The 13632-nt window shown below is 48.1% G+C and overlaps 1 protein-coding gene across 1 annotated transcript in view; it reads right to left on the reverse strand.

The window, feature by feature from the left end:
- Positions 1 to 13632, reverse strand: part of PAPPA2 (pappalysin 2) — a 93291-nt gene that overhangs the window by 60200 nt on the left and 19459 nt on the right. Inside the window, exon 3 of the mRNA XM_080407520.1 lies at positions 3612 to 3757. Coding sequence (XP_080263646.1) covers positions 3612 to 3757 — 146 coding nt within the window. The remainder of the gene's footprint in view (positions 1 to 3611; positions 3758 to 13632) is intronic.

A 13632-nucleotide genomic window follows, 5' to 3' on the forward strand; every position in this document is an offset into this window, starting at 1 on the left:
CTCCTCACCCCTTCCTCCTCCTCCTGCCCTGGGAGATGGGCTAAATTGGGCTTTAAGTGACCTCTCCCTCTCGTGCCCAAGAACCAGCCCAAGGAGACCGCCAAGGTCAGCATTTATACAACCAAAATAAAAATTTCAGCATCAGGTCCCATGACATCAAGGGGGCCCAGCACTCCAAGGCAGGTGAACCAGAGTCTTCTTTGGACTTGCTTACCCAGCCAAGCCCAGGAAGCTGGAAAGCTTCAGGTCTGGCCTCACAACATCCTTCTCCCTCCAGACCAGATCTAAGCTAAGTTGCAGAGCTGGTAATGTCCTCAAGACCAAGCCTCAACTGTACTCCAGCAACAAGAGATGCCCAGTCCATCAGTACAGTGAACGATTAGTGCTGGTGTGGATCCCACTTCACCTTCACTCACACATCCCGTGGAAGCTCCCAGCCCCAGGACATTGCCCTGCTTCTAGTTACAACCAATGGTGATGCTGAAGGATGCTGGTGCAAGCCAGCCCCCAACCTGCGCCTGGGTCAGGGCTGCTGCAGAGGACACATGCTCAAGCAAGCGTGGGATCTCTTAAACAGCAAACCACAAAGCTGAACCTGTATCACAGGGCCAGTCTTCCCCAGACACTGAGTCACAGCAATGAATGGAACAGACACATGACAGTTAGTCAGACAGGAAGATGGCCATGCCTTAAGGTACCTTTGATGGAACGGCTGGCCCTCCGTCAGGATCCAGTGACCTCAGCCAGATATATGAGCTGGCCTCAGCTTATATAACTACAGAAAGTATTTATAACATCAAATATTCACAATTCCCTCGCCTTCTGACCATGTTTATGCAAATACAGTTCACATGCAGCTACACATGAAGTTTCAAGCGTCTGCATTATTACATTGCTAGGGTTTTTGAGGCAAGGCTTTCCACTGCAGAAAGCTAAGGGGTTTTTTTATAGGACAGGAGTTGTTCAACTCCTTGTGTTTTGTAGTTAAAAAGATTTACTTCTAAGTTCTCATAAAATTCATTCCAGATTCCAAGCAAGAACTCTGAATTTGAGAGCAACTCGCTGATTACGGTGGAAAGACTGAGGCAGACAGTATGGTTAGAGGGAGCAGTGCAAACAGACCTGAGACCTTCTACCTCTGCTGCTAGCTGGCTGCAAGCCATCTTTCTCTAGGAGCTCCACAGCAGCTCAAATCCTGCCTATAGAAATGTCAGAGACCAGTTCAACCTCTGCAGGTCAGTAATTATCTTTTAAGCTTCAATAAATGTAGTTGCTGTTGGTTGGTATTACTACTGGACTAAAACGGTAAAACATCCCTCAACCTTCAGAAAGGCTGCCTGAAATTCAAATTTACTCAGGAAAATAATCTGGAAGAGAGCAATAGATCTGTAAGTCATCAGCATAGGAATGGTCACTTAATTTATGGTAGTCCAAAACAAGCATAGGTGAGAAGAGGATGAAAAACAAAGTTCACTGAAGACTTCCAGAAAGGGAGGAGCATCCTCCTGAAAAATACGCTCAGAGTTCATGGAAGAATGGTTTCTAGGGAGCTCAAGGTCCAGATGGCAGATTAAAAAACATCTAGAGAAGAACTGACGGAGAACAGTTTGGAATTTGGGATAAGAGGAATTGCTAAAATAGAAGAAGAGAACGCACTTGGAGAGAAAGTTTTCACACTACTTCCCTTGAAAACGTCTAAGTCCAGTTCAGAAAGAGTAAAATCTGATCAAGAGTCTCTGGAGCCAAAAGACAGGTGAGCTTCCTGGAGAAGTCAAGTCGAACTCAAGGAACCAATTTGATTCAGGAGGAGAACCAAAGTACAAGAGGGTCTGTATGTGCGCAGGGAAAAATCAGTGGGAGTGGCACGGGGGGATCTTGGAGACAGACCCCCCTCTTATGCAAAGATTTGTCTCCACCCCTCGTCACTGTTAGGTCCTTAACGCTCCAGAGATTTTCCTCAAATGACTAGTCACTCCTCCAAAAGTTTTCCTTGCTCTTTCCTCACTACTTTACCCTCACATCTGCCCAGGTTCTCCGGTAGCCTCTTGTGAGAGGCTTTGTCAAGAGCCATATATTTATGACCTGCTCGGTCCTAAGTCCCTTCTGTGCTGGACAATAATATACATTGCGCGTAGGACACTCAATGATGCGGTAGAACCTACTGTTTATGGAGAAACAAGCTTAAATCGAAAACCAAGGACAGTCTTGAACCGGCCTTCAGTCTGTACCAGAGCCTCACAGAAGTTCAGATCCAGCTTCATACCTCACAGCGTTGGCACCAGAGCCAAAGCAACACCCCTTTCCCCCTGAACCTCCGCAGCAAACCCCTGATACAACATTTCCAGATGGTGCCACCTCTTGTGTCCACGGATGGAGAAAAACTGTGAGAACGGAGCAAAACGCAAGCTTTTGATGAAAACAGTCACCCAGATCACCCCTCCATACAGGTCCTTGTGAGCCATCGGGAGGGGTCTGAAAAGAACACGTGTGGCTGAAGCACTTGCTGTAGTAAGATGACTGTCAGGCTGAGCCTTGGAAGTGATTTCTGGAAGCTGAAGAAATAAATTTCATGGAGATTTGCCTTCCTCAACAGGCAAATATAGCAATAAGCTATTGAAAAAACAGTCCTGAAACTCATTGAGGGAGGGAAACTGGCAAAAAAGAACTTTAAAACAGGTCTTTAACAGCCGTGTAAAACTTTAAAGGCTTAAACATCACGCACTTGTAAAAGCAGAAGGTCTAGGTCTGCTGTGCAGGTGTCAGGAGTAATTATTTCCAGTTACTTATTGAGAAACACTTTAGATGTTTTGACTGCAAAGTGTAGAGAACTTTGCCAGAAAACTCTGACATTGAAGAAGTGGAGGGAGCGGCAGGAAAAAGAGAGACAGCAGGAACAGGAGCAAACACACAATACATTTACATTCTGGTGAAGCAGCTGCCATTTGGACCGTTTGGTAGCCTGCCAGGGATGATGACCTTAAAGGTCTGCCTTGAATTCACCGAAGCCAGGGAGAACCTTGCCTCTAGCAGGTAGTAAGCCTATTTATAAAAACATAGTTTAATTTGCTAGTCATCCTCACATTTGCAACTGGATTCAGAAGCGGCCAGTGCTCACTACCTGGTCAGCTCTGGACTCATTCGAACCTGGAGCCGCAGCTCTGAAATCACTGATACTCCTGGTTTATCTGTTTGTCTTTACATGCTGCAAAGTGAAGTTCACCATTTCCAGGATCCTGAAAGCTAGACCAAGAAGGTCCCCAGAGAAGCCAAATGTGAGTCTAAACCCCTCTCCAGAGCCTGTGATGATGGTGAACCTGCAGCTCTCCCCAAGCTCTCTGTCCCACTGCCTTCACCATTAAAAGTTTCTCATGACAACCTGGAAGGCCCTTGTCAGGGCTTAACCTCACCACCTTTCCCACATGGACATGGGGAACAGGCGGCTCCTTTCCTTACAGCAGCAGCTATTGGTACACCCAAAGCCTGTTATCATAACCTCCTTATCAAACATCCTCAATATGGAGCCAAGTCATGGCTGCCTCTTTTTGCAAAGTCAACCAAGAGAGAGGAAAACCAACAACCCTGAGACCACATGAGGGGGGTTACTTACTTACCCAGGTGACTAAGGGCCTCTTTATCCCACGGCCAAGTGGCAGCACCAGCCAACTCTTCCCTCACCGAACTGGCAAAGTAAATGTTGAGGAAGTGGGTGCTGTTCAGCTGCAGTGCCTCCTTCAGCTCCTTCACGCTCATGTACGCCCTGCGAGGACAAGGGAGAGGAGATAGTCAGCATAGACTTCAACAGACCAAAGAGGAAAAGCAGGAGCCACCCATAGATAGCCTGGAAAGGGTGCAGCAGACCTGGACGCCCCATTCTCAACTCTCTGAAGCCAACAGCGTTGTGTAAAGCATGGCAAATTCAGCAAGTTCCAAGATATGTCCTATGACACTACTAATTCTGCTCTGTAAGGTGCAAGTTCTGCTAGTGGGAGGTTTGGGTGGGAGGCAGTCATGCAAATCTTAGTAACTACAGCAGCTTTCTTGATGAGTTCTACTCTTAGAGAAGGTTTTCCAACAATGGGGAGAGAAAATATCCCAGAGAAGAGCATAAAAGGAGCAAAAAATGGGAGGAGACACAATGAGAGAAGGAAGGAAAGGCAGAGGTCAGTCCTGCTAGGAAAAGCAAAGGGGTTTGGCATCAGAAGAGCGGAATGTGGGGGAGGGGAAAAGTGCATTTTCCTCAAGGTGTTAGGAAAGAGAAAGAAATCCAGAACTCCAGCAGGTTCCAACAAGGGCTTTCAGGGCTCATCCCTGATACAGGTCAGGGCAGGAACGGACATCAAAACCTTCCTCTTGGGAGCAGGGAGGGTTTTCCAACAGGGCCAAGAAGTCTCTTCTCCAGCTTCTCTAGTCTGTCCGGAGCAGCTCACAACCACAGCCCTCCACTAGAACTCCTCCCCCAAGACAACCAGTATGCCAGAATTGGCAGTGCATGGCAAGAACAAGGGTCCCTGCCCGGCACAGGCACATAACACACCAAAAAACATGCTGCCTCGCCCCATCCCTGTGTATTGTGGAAGGAAGAGCATGAGCAAAAGGTATCTCTGGATTTGCTCCAAGGAATGTCTCTTCCAGCTCTGCTAAAAACAGACCTTCGAGAAGAGCACTGTCTGGGTCCCCCCAGCACTGAGCCAGCAGCAGGACCCTTTTCACGTGAATCTGTCTCTCTGCACGTGATCTGAATCCTCTCTGAGAGGAGGTCTGGGATGTCTGCAGAAGCCAGGGCAGGGGAGCACAGGAGCTCCCAAAATAAGCTTGAAGGGGAGAGGGGGACATCTCTGGAGATCCATCAAAGGGCATGGGTTAGCGTGAAAAGCCTCCTAACACTGCTGGCTGTCTCCTCCCATCTCCAGAGCTGGGAATAAAGAGTTGCAGGAACAGAAAAAATACTGGAATGAGGATATCCAAGACATCCATTTCTGAAGGGCACAGGGAGGTAACGGGCTGGGAGAGGTGAATAGGCAACAGGCATTGCAGCAGAGCAGTAACACCTGTGAGTGTGTCTGGGTATCCATGAAATTACCCTCACAAAGCGGTGTGTGTCTCAGCACTTGGAGGAAAAAAAAAAAAATCAACACAGCAGCCAGGAAATTTAGGTTTCACTCTCTCCCCTGCGTGGTTGTTTCTGCACAGGTCAGAGGTCTATAGCAGATTCACTAGTACACCAACAGTCCCAGTGTTGATCTTTAGGGAGTTCATGTCCTCAGCAGTATAAAACAATCAGCTTCTAACTTAATAATAACAGTAATAACGCCAGTAATAATAATAGTGGGATTGTAGGGCCTTGGGCTGTGCTGCAAAAGCCAGATACTCTTTTAAATCAAGTACTACCATTTCCACCATCAGTACCATTAACCTCATGGGCTGAGACAGGATTCAGACAGGTAGCCCTGGAAGACACCGTATCTAAGTCTTCAGAATCTGAGGACCATGGCCCGTGGATTGTGAGGCCATTAATTTAAGAGATTCTAAGCAAGGAAAACACTCATGGAAAGGCTTCAAATACATCACTGTGGAATGACGATGGAAACGCACTATTGTGGAAATATGTCATAAGAATGACTAAACCTACAGCATGAGGCCAACAGCAACATTAAGGTGGTGGAAAGCATTTCACTTATTCCCATGCTTCCAGGAGCAATTGGCATCTTCGAGCTGCACGGAGAGATTCTGAAGGGGAACACGATCATTTCTTTACACTGGGCTAGCTGTCAGGCACACCCGCTATATTTGAATGAGCAGCGTCTGTAAAAGTGGTGGCCGGTAGCACATTCCTCACCATGTTGGGTCATGAAAGGAAGGACAAAGACCCAAGCATGGGCTAAGGGAAAAAGGCGCATTCTCATCAGAGATGTGAAGTGAGAAGGGAAACCAACGAGAGATGCGCAAGTACAGTGTTTGCGATGGCAAGATCCCTAGTCAAGTTGTACCAAGAAACTTGTTTAGAAAAAGAGAGGTTGCTACAGTAAATGGAAAAGGAGGAGGAAAAAGTGGAAAACATAGAGGAGCAGGATTCCAGAAGTAGACTAGAGCAGGACAGCATGAGCAACAGAGCTCGGTAAACCCAAAGGTTGCTTCTCTGGATCTGAAACAGCAGAGACTTTCAGAAGCCACTGCTGACTTGGGAGGTGTCAGATAATCAGGATCTGCTGACTCCCTCTTCCCTACCAGTCAGCCCCACTAGGCCATCCTGGGCTGAAGACATCTCACCTACCTTTTCTCAGCGACAAAGCAACTCTGAAACTTCAGCTACTTTAGAAAAATCTTGGCTGGACTATACGGCAGAATTTAAGGGAGAGATGAGATGACCAGCTTGTCTTCACCAGGCCCTGAGATCTCCCACCACAAAGCAGCATTCCCAGAACATTTTCCTCAGCCACATCAGCTTGCTGAGAGAAAACTCTCTCAACCGGAAACGGCAAATGAGGAGAACATGATCTCCTCCTGTGATGTCTCGCCTGAGCATCCCAGACACGCGCCACGCTGACGCCATCCCTTCAACCCAACTAAGACGGGAGCAGGCCGGGAGGAATAGATAGGGAGAAGAATAAATAAACCTGAAGGACATATTTGTGGCATGACTCGGAAGGAAGAGAAGCAAAAGTTTCATAGAAATAGAGCATAAGGAGGGGGAAGGAGGAGAAAAAGTCTCCTTCATGCACCAGAGCTGCTCGGGGGACAGACTTAAAAATAACGTTGATTCCTGACCTATGATATCTTGGAAAAATAGCCCCAAACCCGTCCAGGCTGTCCAAATTCCGAGAGCTGACGTCAGCCCTATTCAGAGGGATATTCCCGCCGCCCCTCTTCTGGAGACATGATGTTTTTCTGGCTGTCGCCTGCTAGTCCCTTGACACTAGCAACATTTTTTGTCAACCCTTAATTATAAATAACCGTAATTTCCTCCATTGAGAGATTTGGATGGTACCCCGTGTCGGGGTAGAGGGAGCAGTTCCAGCATGGAGAGATGCTTAGATGAGTTGGATGGAGAAGGAGAGGAAAGGACCTCAATTTCACCCACTACGCCATGGAAAGCACAAACATCCTGCCGGTGTCCCCAAAAACACGAGCAAGACAAAAACAGCTCTAGAATGGGCAACTCCAATTCCCCTCAATCCACATTTCCCACTGGCACCCTTAGCTTAGACAAGGAGCATGTAACTGGCGTCTTTGCCCGTTGCTTACTGCCAAGGTTATGCTCTCCCTCTTCTTCAGCACTTCTGTGATCTTCCCCAGGGGGAAGGCAGAGCAGCCTTCGGTCTCCACAAACAGCTTAAATGACAGCCCTCTCCTCTGCTCCTCAAATAGCTTCCCAATGCCTATAAGACCAGAGTATTCCAAACTAGGTGGTATTTACAGCAGGGTGAGCACTGCAAGCCAACACAAAAACACAAGGAAGGCCAGAAGAACACATGAAGGTACAGCTATCAGTTGAGAAGAAAAAAAAAAACAACAAACAACCTCACACAAAGGACCCCAAAGAATAGGGCAGAGAATAGAAGAGAGACAGAAAAGGACCATCAGGTTTGCCAGGTTCAAAGCAAATTATTTTCCCAAGAGCATCCAAAACTCACTGGTGAGCAGCCAGCTGCATGGTAACAACACTTGGACCTAGGGAGTATTTGAACCCCTGGGAGAGTGGAGTTTGCAAGAAGAGTATGTGCAATAGTAGAGAGAGATTAGGGGTGGGAGGGCTATGAACTGCCATTATTAGAGACGGGTGTGGGCATGAACACCATCTGAAATGATGGCATTTGAGGGAATGACTCCAGATATGACAGCCTCCCTCACGACAGGTGCTTGCCTGTGATATTGTTGACTTAAAGTTCTGCCGAATGACACTAGCTGACTATCTAAGGCAGGCTTAGGCACCACACTGTGTACTATTTTACTTGTGAGACTCACGGTTGACAGAAAGCAAGATGGGAAAGCAGCAGCATGGTGGAGCCACACTGATGCTTGCGTGGTCCCGGTGCTGGGTCAAGAACACGTGGCTCTGTATGGGACATAAGGGCATGCTGTCATTGTGTGACATTTCTTACTATCAAAAAAGGAAAGGAAAGCGAAGTCCAGCAGCTTCATCAACAATGTCACCAGAAACTAGTGGAATTAGACTTATAACCACAGATGGAGAGGATCTTCACAGGCTATCAACTCTGACCCCCTTGTTCAAAACACGTTTAATTAAATCAGGTTGCTCAAGGCCATGTCCAGCTGAGGCCTGAACAGCTACAAGGTTTCCCAACCTCTCTTGGCAACCTGTGGTACTTAACCACCCTCATGGGAAAAAAATAATAATAATAATATCCTGATGTCCAATACAAATTTCTCATGTTTCAGATTGTGTCCATTGCTTCCTGTCCTCAGTCTTCTCAAAGCCCTGCCCCACCTTCTCTGCGTCATCCCATCATATCAAAGGGAAGAGTCATCACATAGCTATAGCTTTGCATGGAAAACTACTGCTGCGCTAGACCTTACCACACTAAGGTCTAAAGACCCAAAGCTTCCTTTCCAAGCAATTGAAAAATCATGCTCCATCCACGATCCCAGGCCTCTGTGTACAACTCTCACATCCCTTTCTCATGTGTTTCCTTGGGGGAAGACAGCATCTTTCTACTCATGGTTGTAAGTTAGGCTCTGAGCTGACTTGGTCAAAGGAGAAAACCTGACATATTCTGTAGAGACAGAGTTGTTGCTACTTTTCCAGGCAGCAATTTCTGGCAGCAGCAACAGGACCACTACTGGTGCATAGGCGGGAGAGAGGTGGGATTTGCTAATCTGTGGGGCAGTAGAATGGACAGCCAAGCTGTAACGCAAGCCTGATGTGGTTTAAGGTGGGAGAAGAAGAAAGCAGCAGCACTTTTTAGTGACAGCCATATCACAACAGGAAGCCTTGGGGCCACAAAAGTGGCCATTACCGGCAAAAGACGGCACTTCCAAACTAAAAGCAAGGCCAGCATGTACCCCACACAGCACTATAAATCAAACTGAATTCTCTGGGTATTGCAAAGGATGCAGTGTGTAATGCCACAGGAATTCCACTGCAACTCAAAAATAGGAGTCTTTTCCCTGTAGACATATCAGAGGGGATGTGGGAGTGGGGCTGGGTGGAAGCTGTCCAAGTGCCCTCCGTGGACAGCTGGAAAATACTTGAGACCCTGCCAGCTCCAGCTAGCCATACAGCCTAGTGAAGTCACAGGGGATTCCTGGCTCTTCTTTCATGCCTTTCAACCACCACAAGGGAATTCCTCTTCCTACTCCCCCAAAACTCTGCTTGACAAACAAGGAGTCCCTCAGACTTCCCAGGAATGAGCACCAGCCTGCCAATAACATTTTTGTGTGTGGACAACTTTACCCCAAGGCTGCAAAGGGTTAATGCAATGTGCAGCAACCTTGCTACTGGGGCAGCAGCCACAAGCCCAAGAGCCACAACCCAATCCATGAAGACAGGTGCTGAATCAAGCGGCACAGATATTTTCAGAGAACAGACTCTCTAAAGTCTCCTTATCATCAGCAAAGAGAGATACTCCTCCAGATAGCGAGCCAAAGTGAACATCATCCAATTTACCCCACCAAAGGGCTCCTCTCCATGGTGACTCTTTGAGGGGGGGGGGTGTGTCTCTAAAGATATAACCCTCCAGACTTGTGCTCACTGCTTGCATACATGAATCATCCTGGCTAGAATTTGTGAACCCTCTTCCCTGTTCCCATCACACAAATTCCCAGGTGATGCTCAGCCTTGCCTCCTTTCTGCCCCGCCGCAGGCAGACAAAGCCCACTAGCACAGGATGAGCAGGACACGGTACCAGCTTGGCGCAGCACACAACCCAAGATGGATTTCTCCGTCTGCCTCCAGACTGGGATGGTGGGTCTTGTAACCGCAGCTGCCTGCCACTCTGCGTTTACCTGCCCTGAAATTTCTGGCATTAATGCAGCTGGGGCAGGGGATGGTGTATTTTTAGCCAAAAGCTTAAGTCCTTCTGTACTTGTTAAGACTACTTGCATCCCCATGCCCATGGTCTAGGAGCTCTGACTCCAGTCCAGCACTATGCTGGTATGCCACAAACATTATTGCCAGCATCATGACAAGTTGGCAAGGCAGCAACATCCAATGACTCTCACCTGGCCAGGCTCTGGTAACACAGCCAGATGCAAAACACATGCAAGAGGTGAAGTGAAGGCTGAGGAACAACCAGACATTCCCCTGGGACTACAGGAGGCACAACACTGCTGGAATAATAGCCTGTGCAGTCCTCAGGAGTCTCTCATCATCTTCACTGCGTGGTGGACTCCAGCCAAGAGCATTTGGGTACACGAGGGACAAGGGCATCATGCATCTCCTGGACATGCCTGCAAAAACCCACCTCCGAGGCACTGACAGCATGCGTAAAAAACCAGCAGCCATCACTGGCAGCACTGCTTAAGAGACACTTTAAAATTTACATGAGTCACTGAGTATCAAGATATCAAAGAGGGTGACAGGACAAAACACTCCAACGTAAGGGCCTTCAGCATCAGGCGTTTCCCTTATGCATGAACAATTCCTGTGGGCTTCAGAGGTAACCCTCAGTCTCCGCGTGGGAGGTGCATTTGGCTTTGGGACTGAAGCAGCAGCAGATGCTGCAGGGTCAGGGAGTTGCACTGGCAAAGCTGCAGATGGGATCAAAGAGACGAATTGTGGTTTGAGGCTGTGACCCTTCCATATAGATTTACTGGGGAAAGGGACCAAGAAGGCTGCAGATCTAGCACGCAGCAGGCAAGCTCCCAGTTTCATCAGATGGTAGTAAGCAACTTCTTGAGGTCAGATTTGGGAAAGAAAGACAATAACATTAGCATGAGACCAGAAAGCCCTGCAGGGCATTTTGCCCTGAGATAGACTGAAGAATAAATGCTGCTAACAATGGCATGGCCCAGATATTCCTGGAAATGTTCGCTAAAAAGTTATTCATTAAATCATCACTGAACTAGCCAAAGGCAACGCTATTTTAGACCTGGTTTGGGTAAGCAGCGTAGAAATTACGGAAAAGCTGAAAGAAAACTTTGCCAGAACTAATAATGAGTTGATTCAGATTAATTTAAACGGAGGCATGAACACAGGTCTTGAACTAAGAATTGAAAACAAGGGCTGACCAGCAGACATGACCAGACTGCCAGACAGAATGGGGCGAAATGGGAATTCCCTGAAATCAAGCTGACTTCTGTGGGGAGGAATAAAAAAAGATAAAGAAAAAAAAAAAAGGAGAAGACCCTTTTACAAATAAAAAAGAGCAGAAAAAGGAAAGAGCAGATCTGCTGAACAAGGAAGGTGGAGCTGAAGCTTAGTGTACTTGAGATGCATCCCTGGACAGGATTAACATGGTCTCCAGCTTTATTCAAGATTGTGAGGCAAAATTCAAGTTCCCTTTTTGTGGGGTGGAAGAAGATTAAAAGCATAGTACTGGAGTGGAGCTCAAGAAAAAGGCAAAAAGAGGTGGCAGCAGCTGGGTGGGAGCTGAAGTGCCACTTGGACTGGGTGGGAGGGTGAACTGCCGGGGAGGTGGCAGCAAGTCCCAGTTCTGAAAGGGGCAGGATGTAGGGATACAGAAAAAGGGGCAAAAAGCAGTTTGGTTTGGAGGTCGGTAGCAGATGCCTACTGTAAGATCCCCCTTGGAGACAACCCCTCAGATCTTAAGGTAGAGGCATTCAAGAGGGCTTCCACAATCACCATAGTTGATTTCTATACATTCAAAGTTCTTCTTAACGTAGAGTGAAGCCACAGTCGGGCATCAGTGAGTTGTCTTTGCATCTCATACCATGCCAGGGGACTTGGCCTTGAAAATCCATGTTAATTCCTCCCCACCAGCCTGCTCAGAGACTGTTTGCTTTCCTGCCACACGTTGGTTTCCTCTCTGGATCTTGTTAGAGCTCCATTGATGATTTACATACAGGGCAAGAGAGCAGTGACCAGTTTTAAGGCTCTTTGCACATGGCACACTGATACTCATGTTTTGAGAGTTGCACCAAGGATGGGCACTCCATTTGTGTTGAATACATGAGGGTCTCAGGAAAGGTTTACCCCAAGCCATACTCTTGCTGCATGATGGGCATCCTCAGGACACGCATACCAATGGGTGCACACCCCCTAGCAGATCTTCTGACCTCACCTTCCAATACTATCTCCAGATACAGCCTCCTCTCGTGACTTCTTTCTGGAGGTTTTGCAAATTTGAGGTTTATTTTGGAGGTGTTCCAGCATCTGTATCATCAGCCACCCCTAAGATCTCTGGCCAGTGCCACAAGAGTGTGGAGCTCCCTCCTCTGAAGGAACAGGGATGTTCAGCAGCTCTTCCTTCAGCACAGATTAATCACATGCACATCAGATGCTTGGATCGTTGAAAATCACTGGGTTTGTGATGTTTGTGCTCTGCTGCCTTACTGCCTCACTCAGCTATTCGCTGCCATGCATACAATGGGCACCACAGCTTGTCCAGCCCTAGGACATCTTAGGGGGAGGTAAGGTTTTTGAGAACCACTCGTCTTGACCCAGGCACCAGAACTTTGTCCAAGTTGCATTTCAGTTTTCAAAAAAAATTCTGATGGTTATGCTTACTTGATAGACCTATAATCTCTCCTGAGGTCCTGGAGGAGTCCGTCCCATACTGCAGAAAGCACCAAGCCCAACCACCAATGATTCTAAATGGTCAAACGGTCTCAGTGCCTAACGCAGAAGCCATTACATTATGATCTCGGGATAAAGTCCCACAGCATTTGCTCTAGGGATAGATGTCTACACTCTCCCCAGGGACAGGAACCCACATGTTCCCCTTCACCTGCCTCTAATTAAATTCCTTTAAGAAGGGGGAACAAATCCACCACATTGCCTCCTCCATTCCCATCATAAATAACCACTCAACATCACCACATTGCTGGAAAGGAAGGGGCATCTATTCACGGTGGCCTCACCAGAGGAAGCATCTAGACACGGCCCCACAGCACAGACATCATCCCCAGCCAGAAAGGGCTTGGAGAGTGACAGGGCAGCAGGAAGAGAGCGCGCTGGGTTGGGATCAGTGCACACGGCAGAGAAACCCCGGGCTGTGGGAGGGAGCAGAGGGCTGCAGTGAAGCTGATTGAAGGAGGCATGAAGGAAGACAAACAAGGGAAGCATGGCCTCTGGCTCGACAGGGTCTACCTGACCTCTCTTCCAAGAGGCCACAGCAGCTTTCAGCCGACGCCAGCAGCCAGCCCGCATCCTGAGCGGTGCTGCTGTCTGGTGCAGACGGCGAGCAGCAAAGCCCTAATCGGAAAGGACAGCTGGATTGCAAAGCTCCTCCTGTGCTTCTTTGCCAAGATGTGGGAGCCAGGGCCGGGACTCTTTTCTTCTGCACTGCTGTTCCCCCATCCTCGGTGCATGCCCTGAAAACTAGAGCTGCTCTCACAGGGGACAACCACCAACTGATGGGTCCCAGCCCTCTGGGTCACCTCCTGAGGTGAAGCTGCCAGAGCTGTAACCCACCATATCACCAGTGCTCAGCAGGGGCACACAGGACCCCTTTGCTGTGCAGTATATTTTAGGACTGGCACAGCTCTCACCTC

This window comes from Falco punctatus (assembly GCF_963210335.1).
Source record: "Falco punctatus genome assembly, chromosome: 11".
Lineage (NCBI taxonomy): Eukaryota > Metazoa > Chordata > Aves > Falconiformes > Falconidae > Falco > Falco punctatus.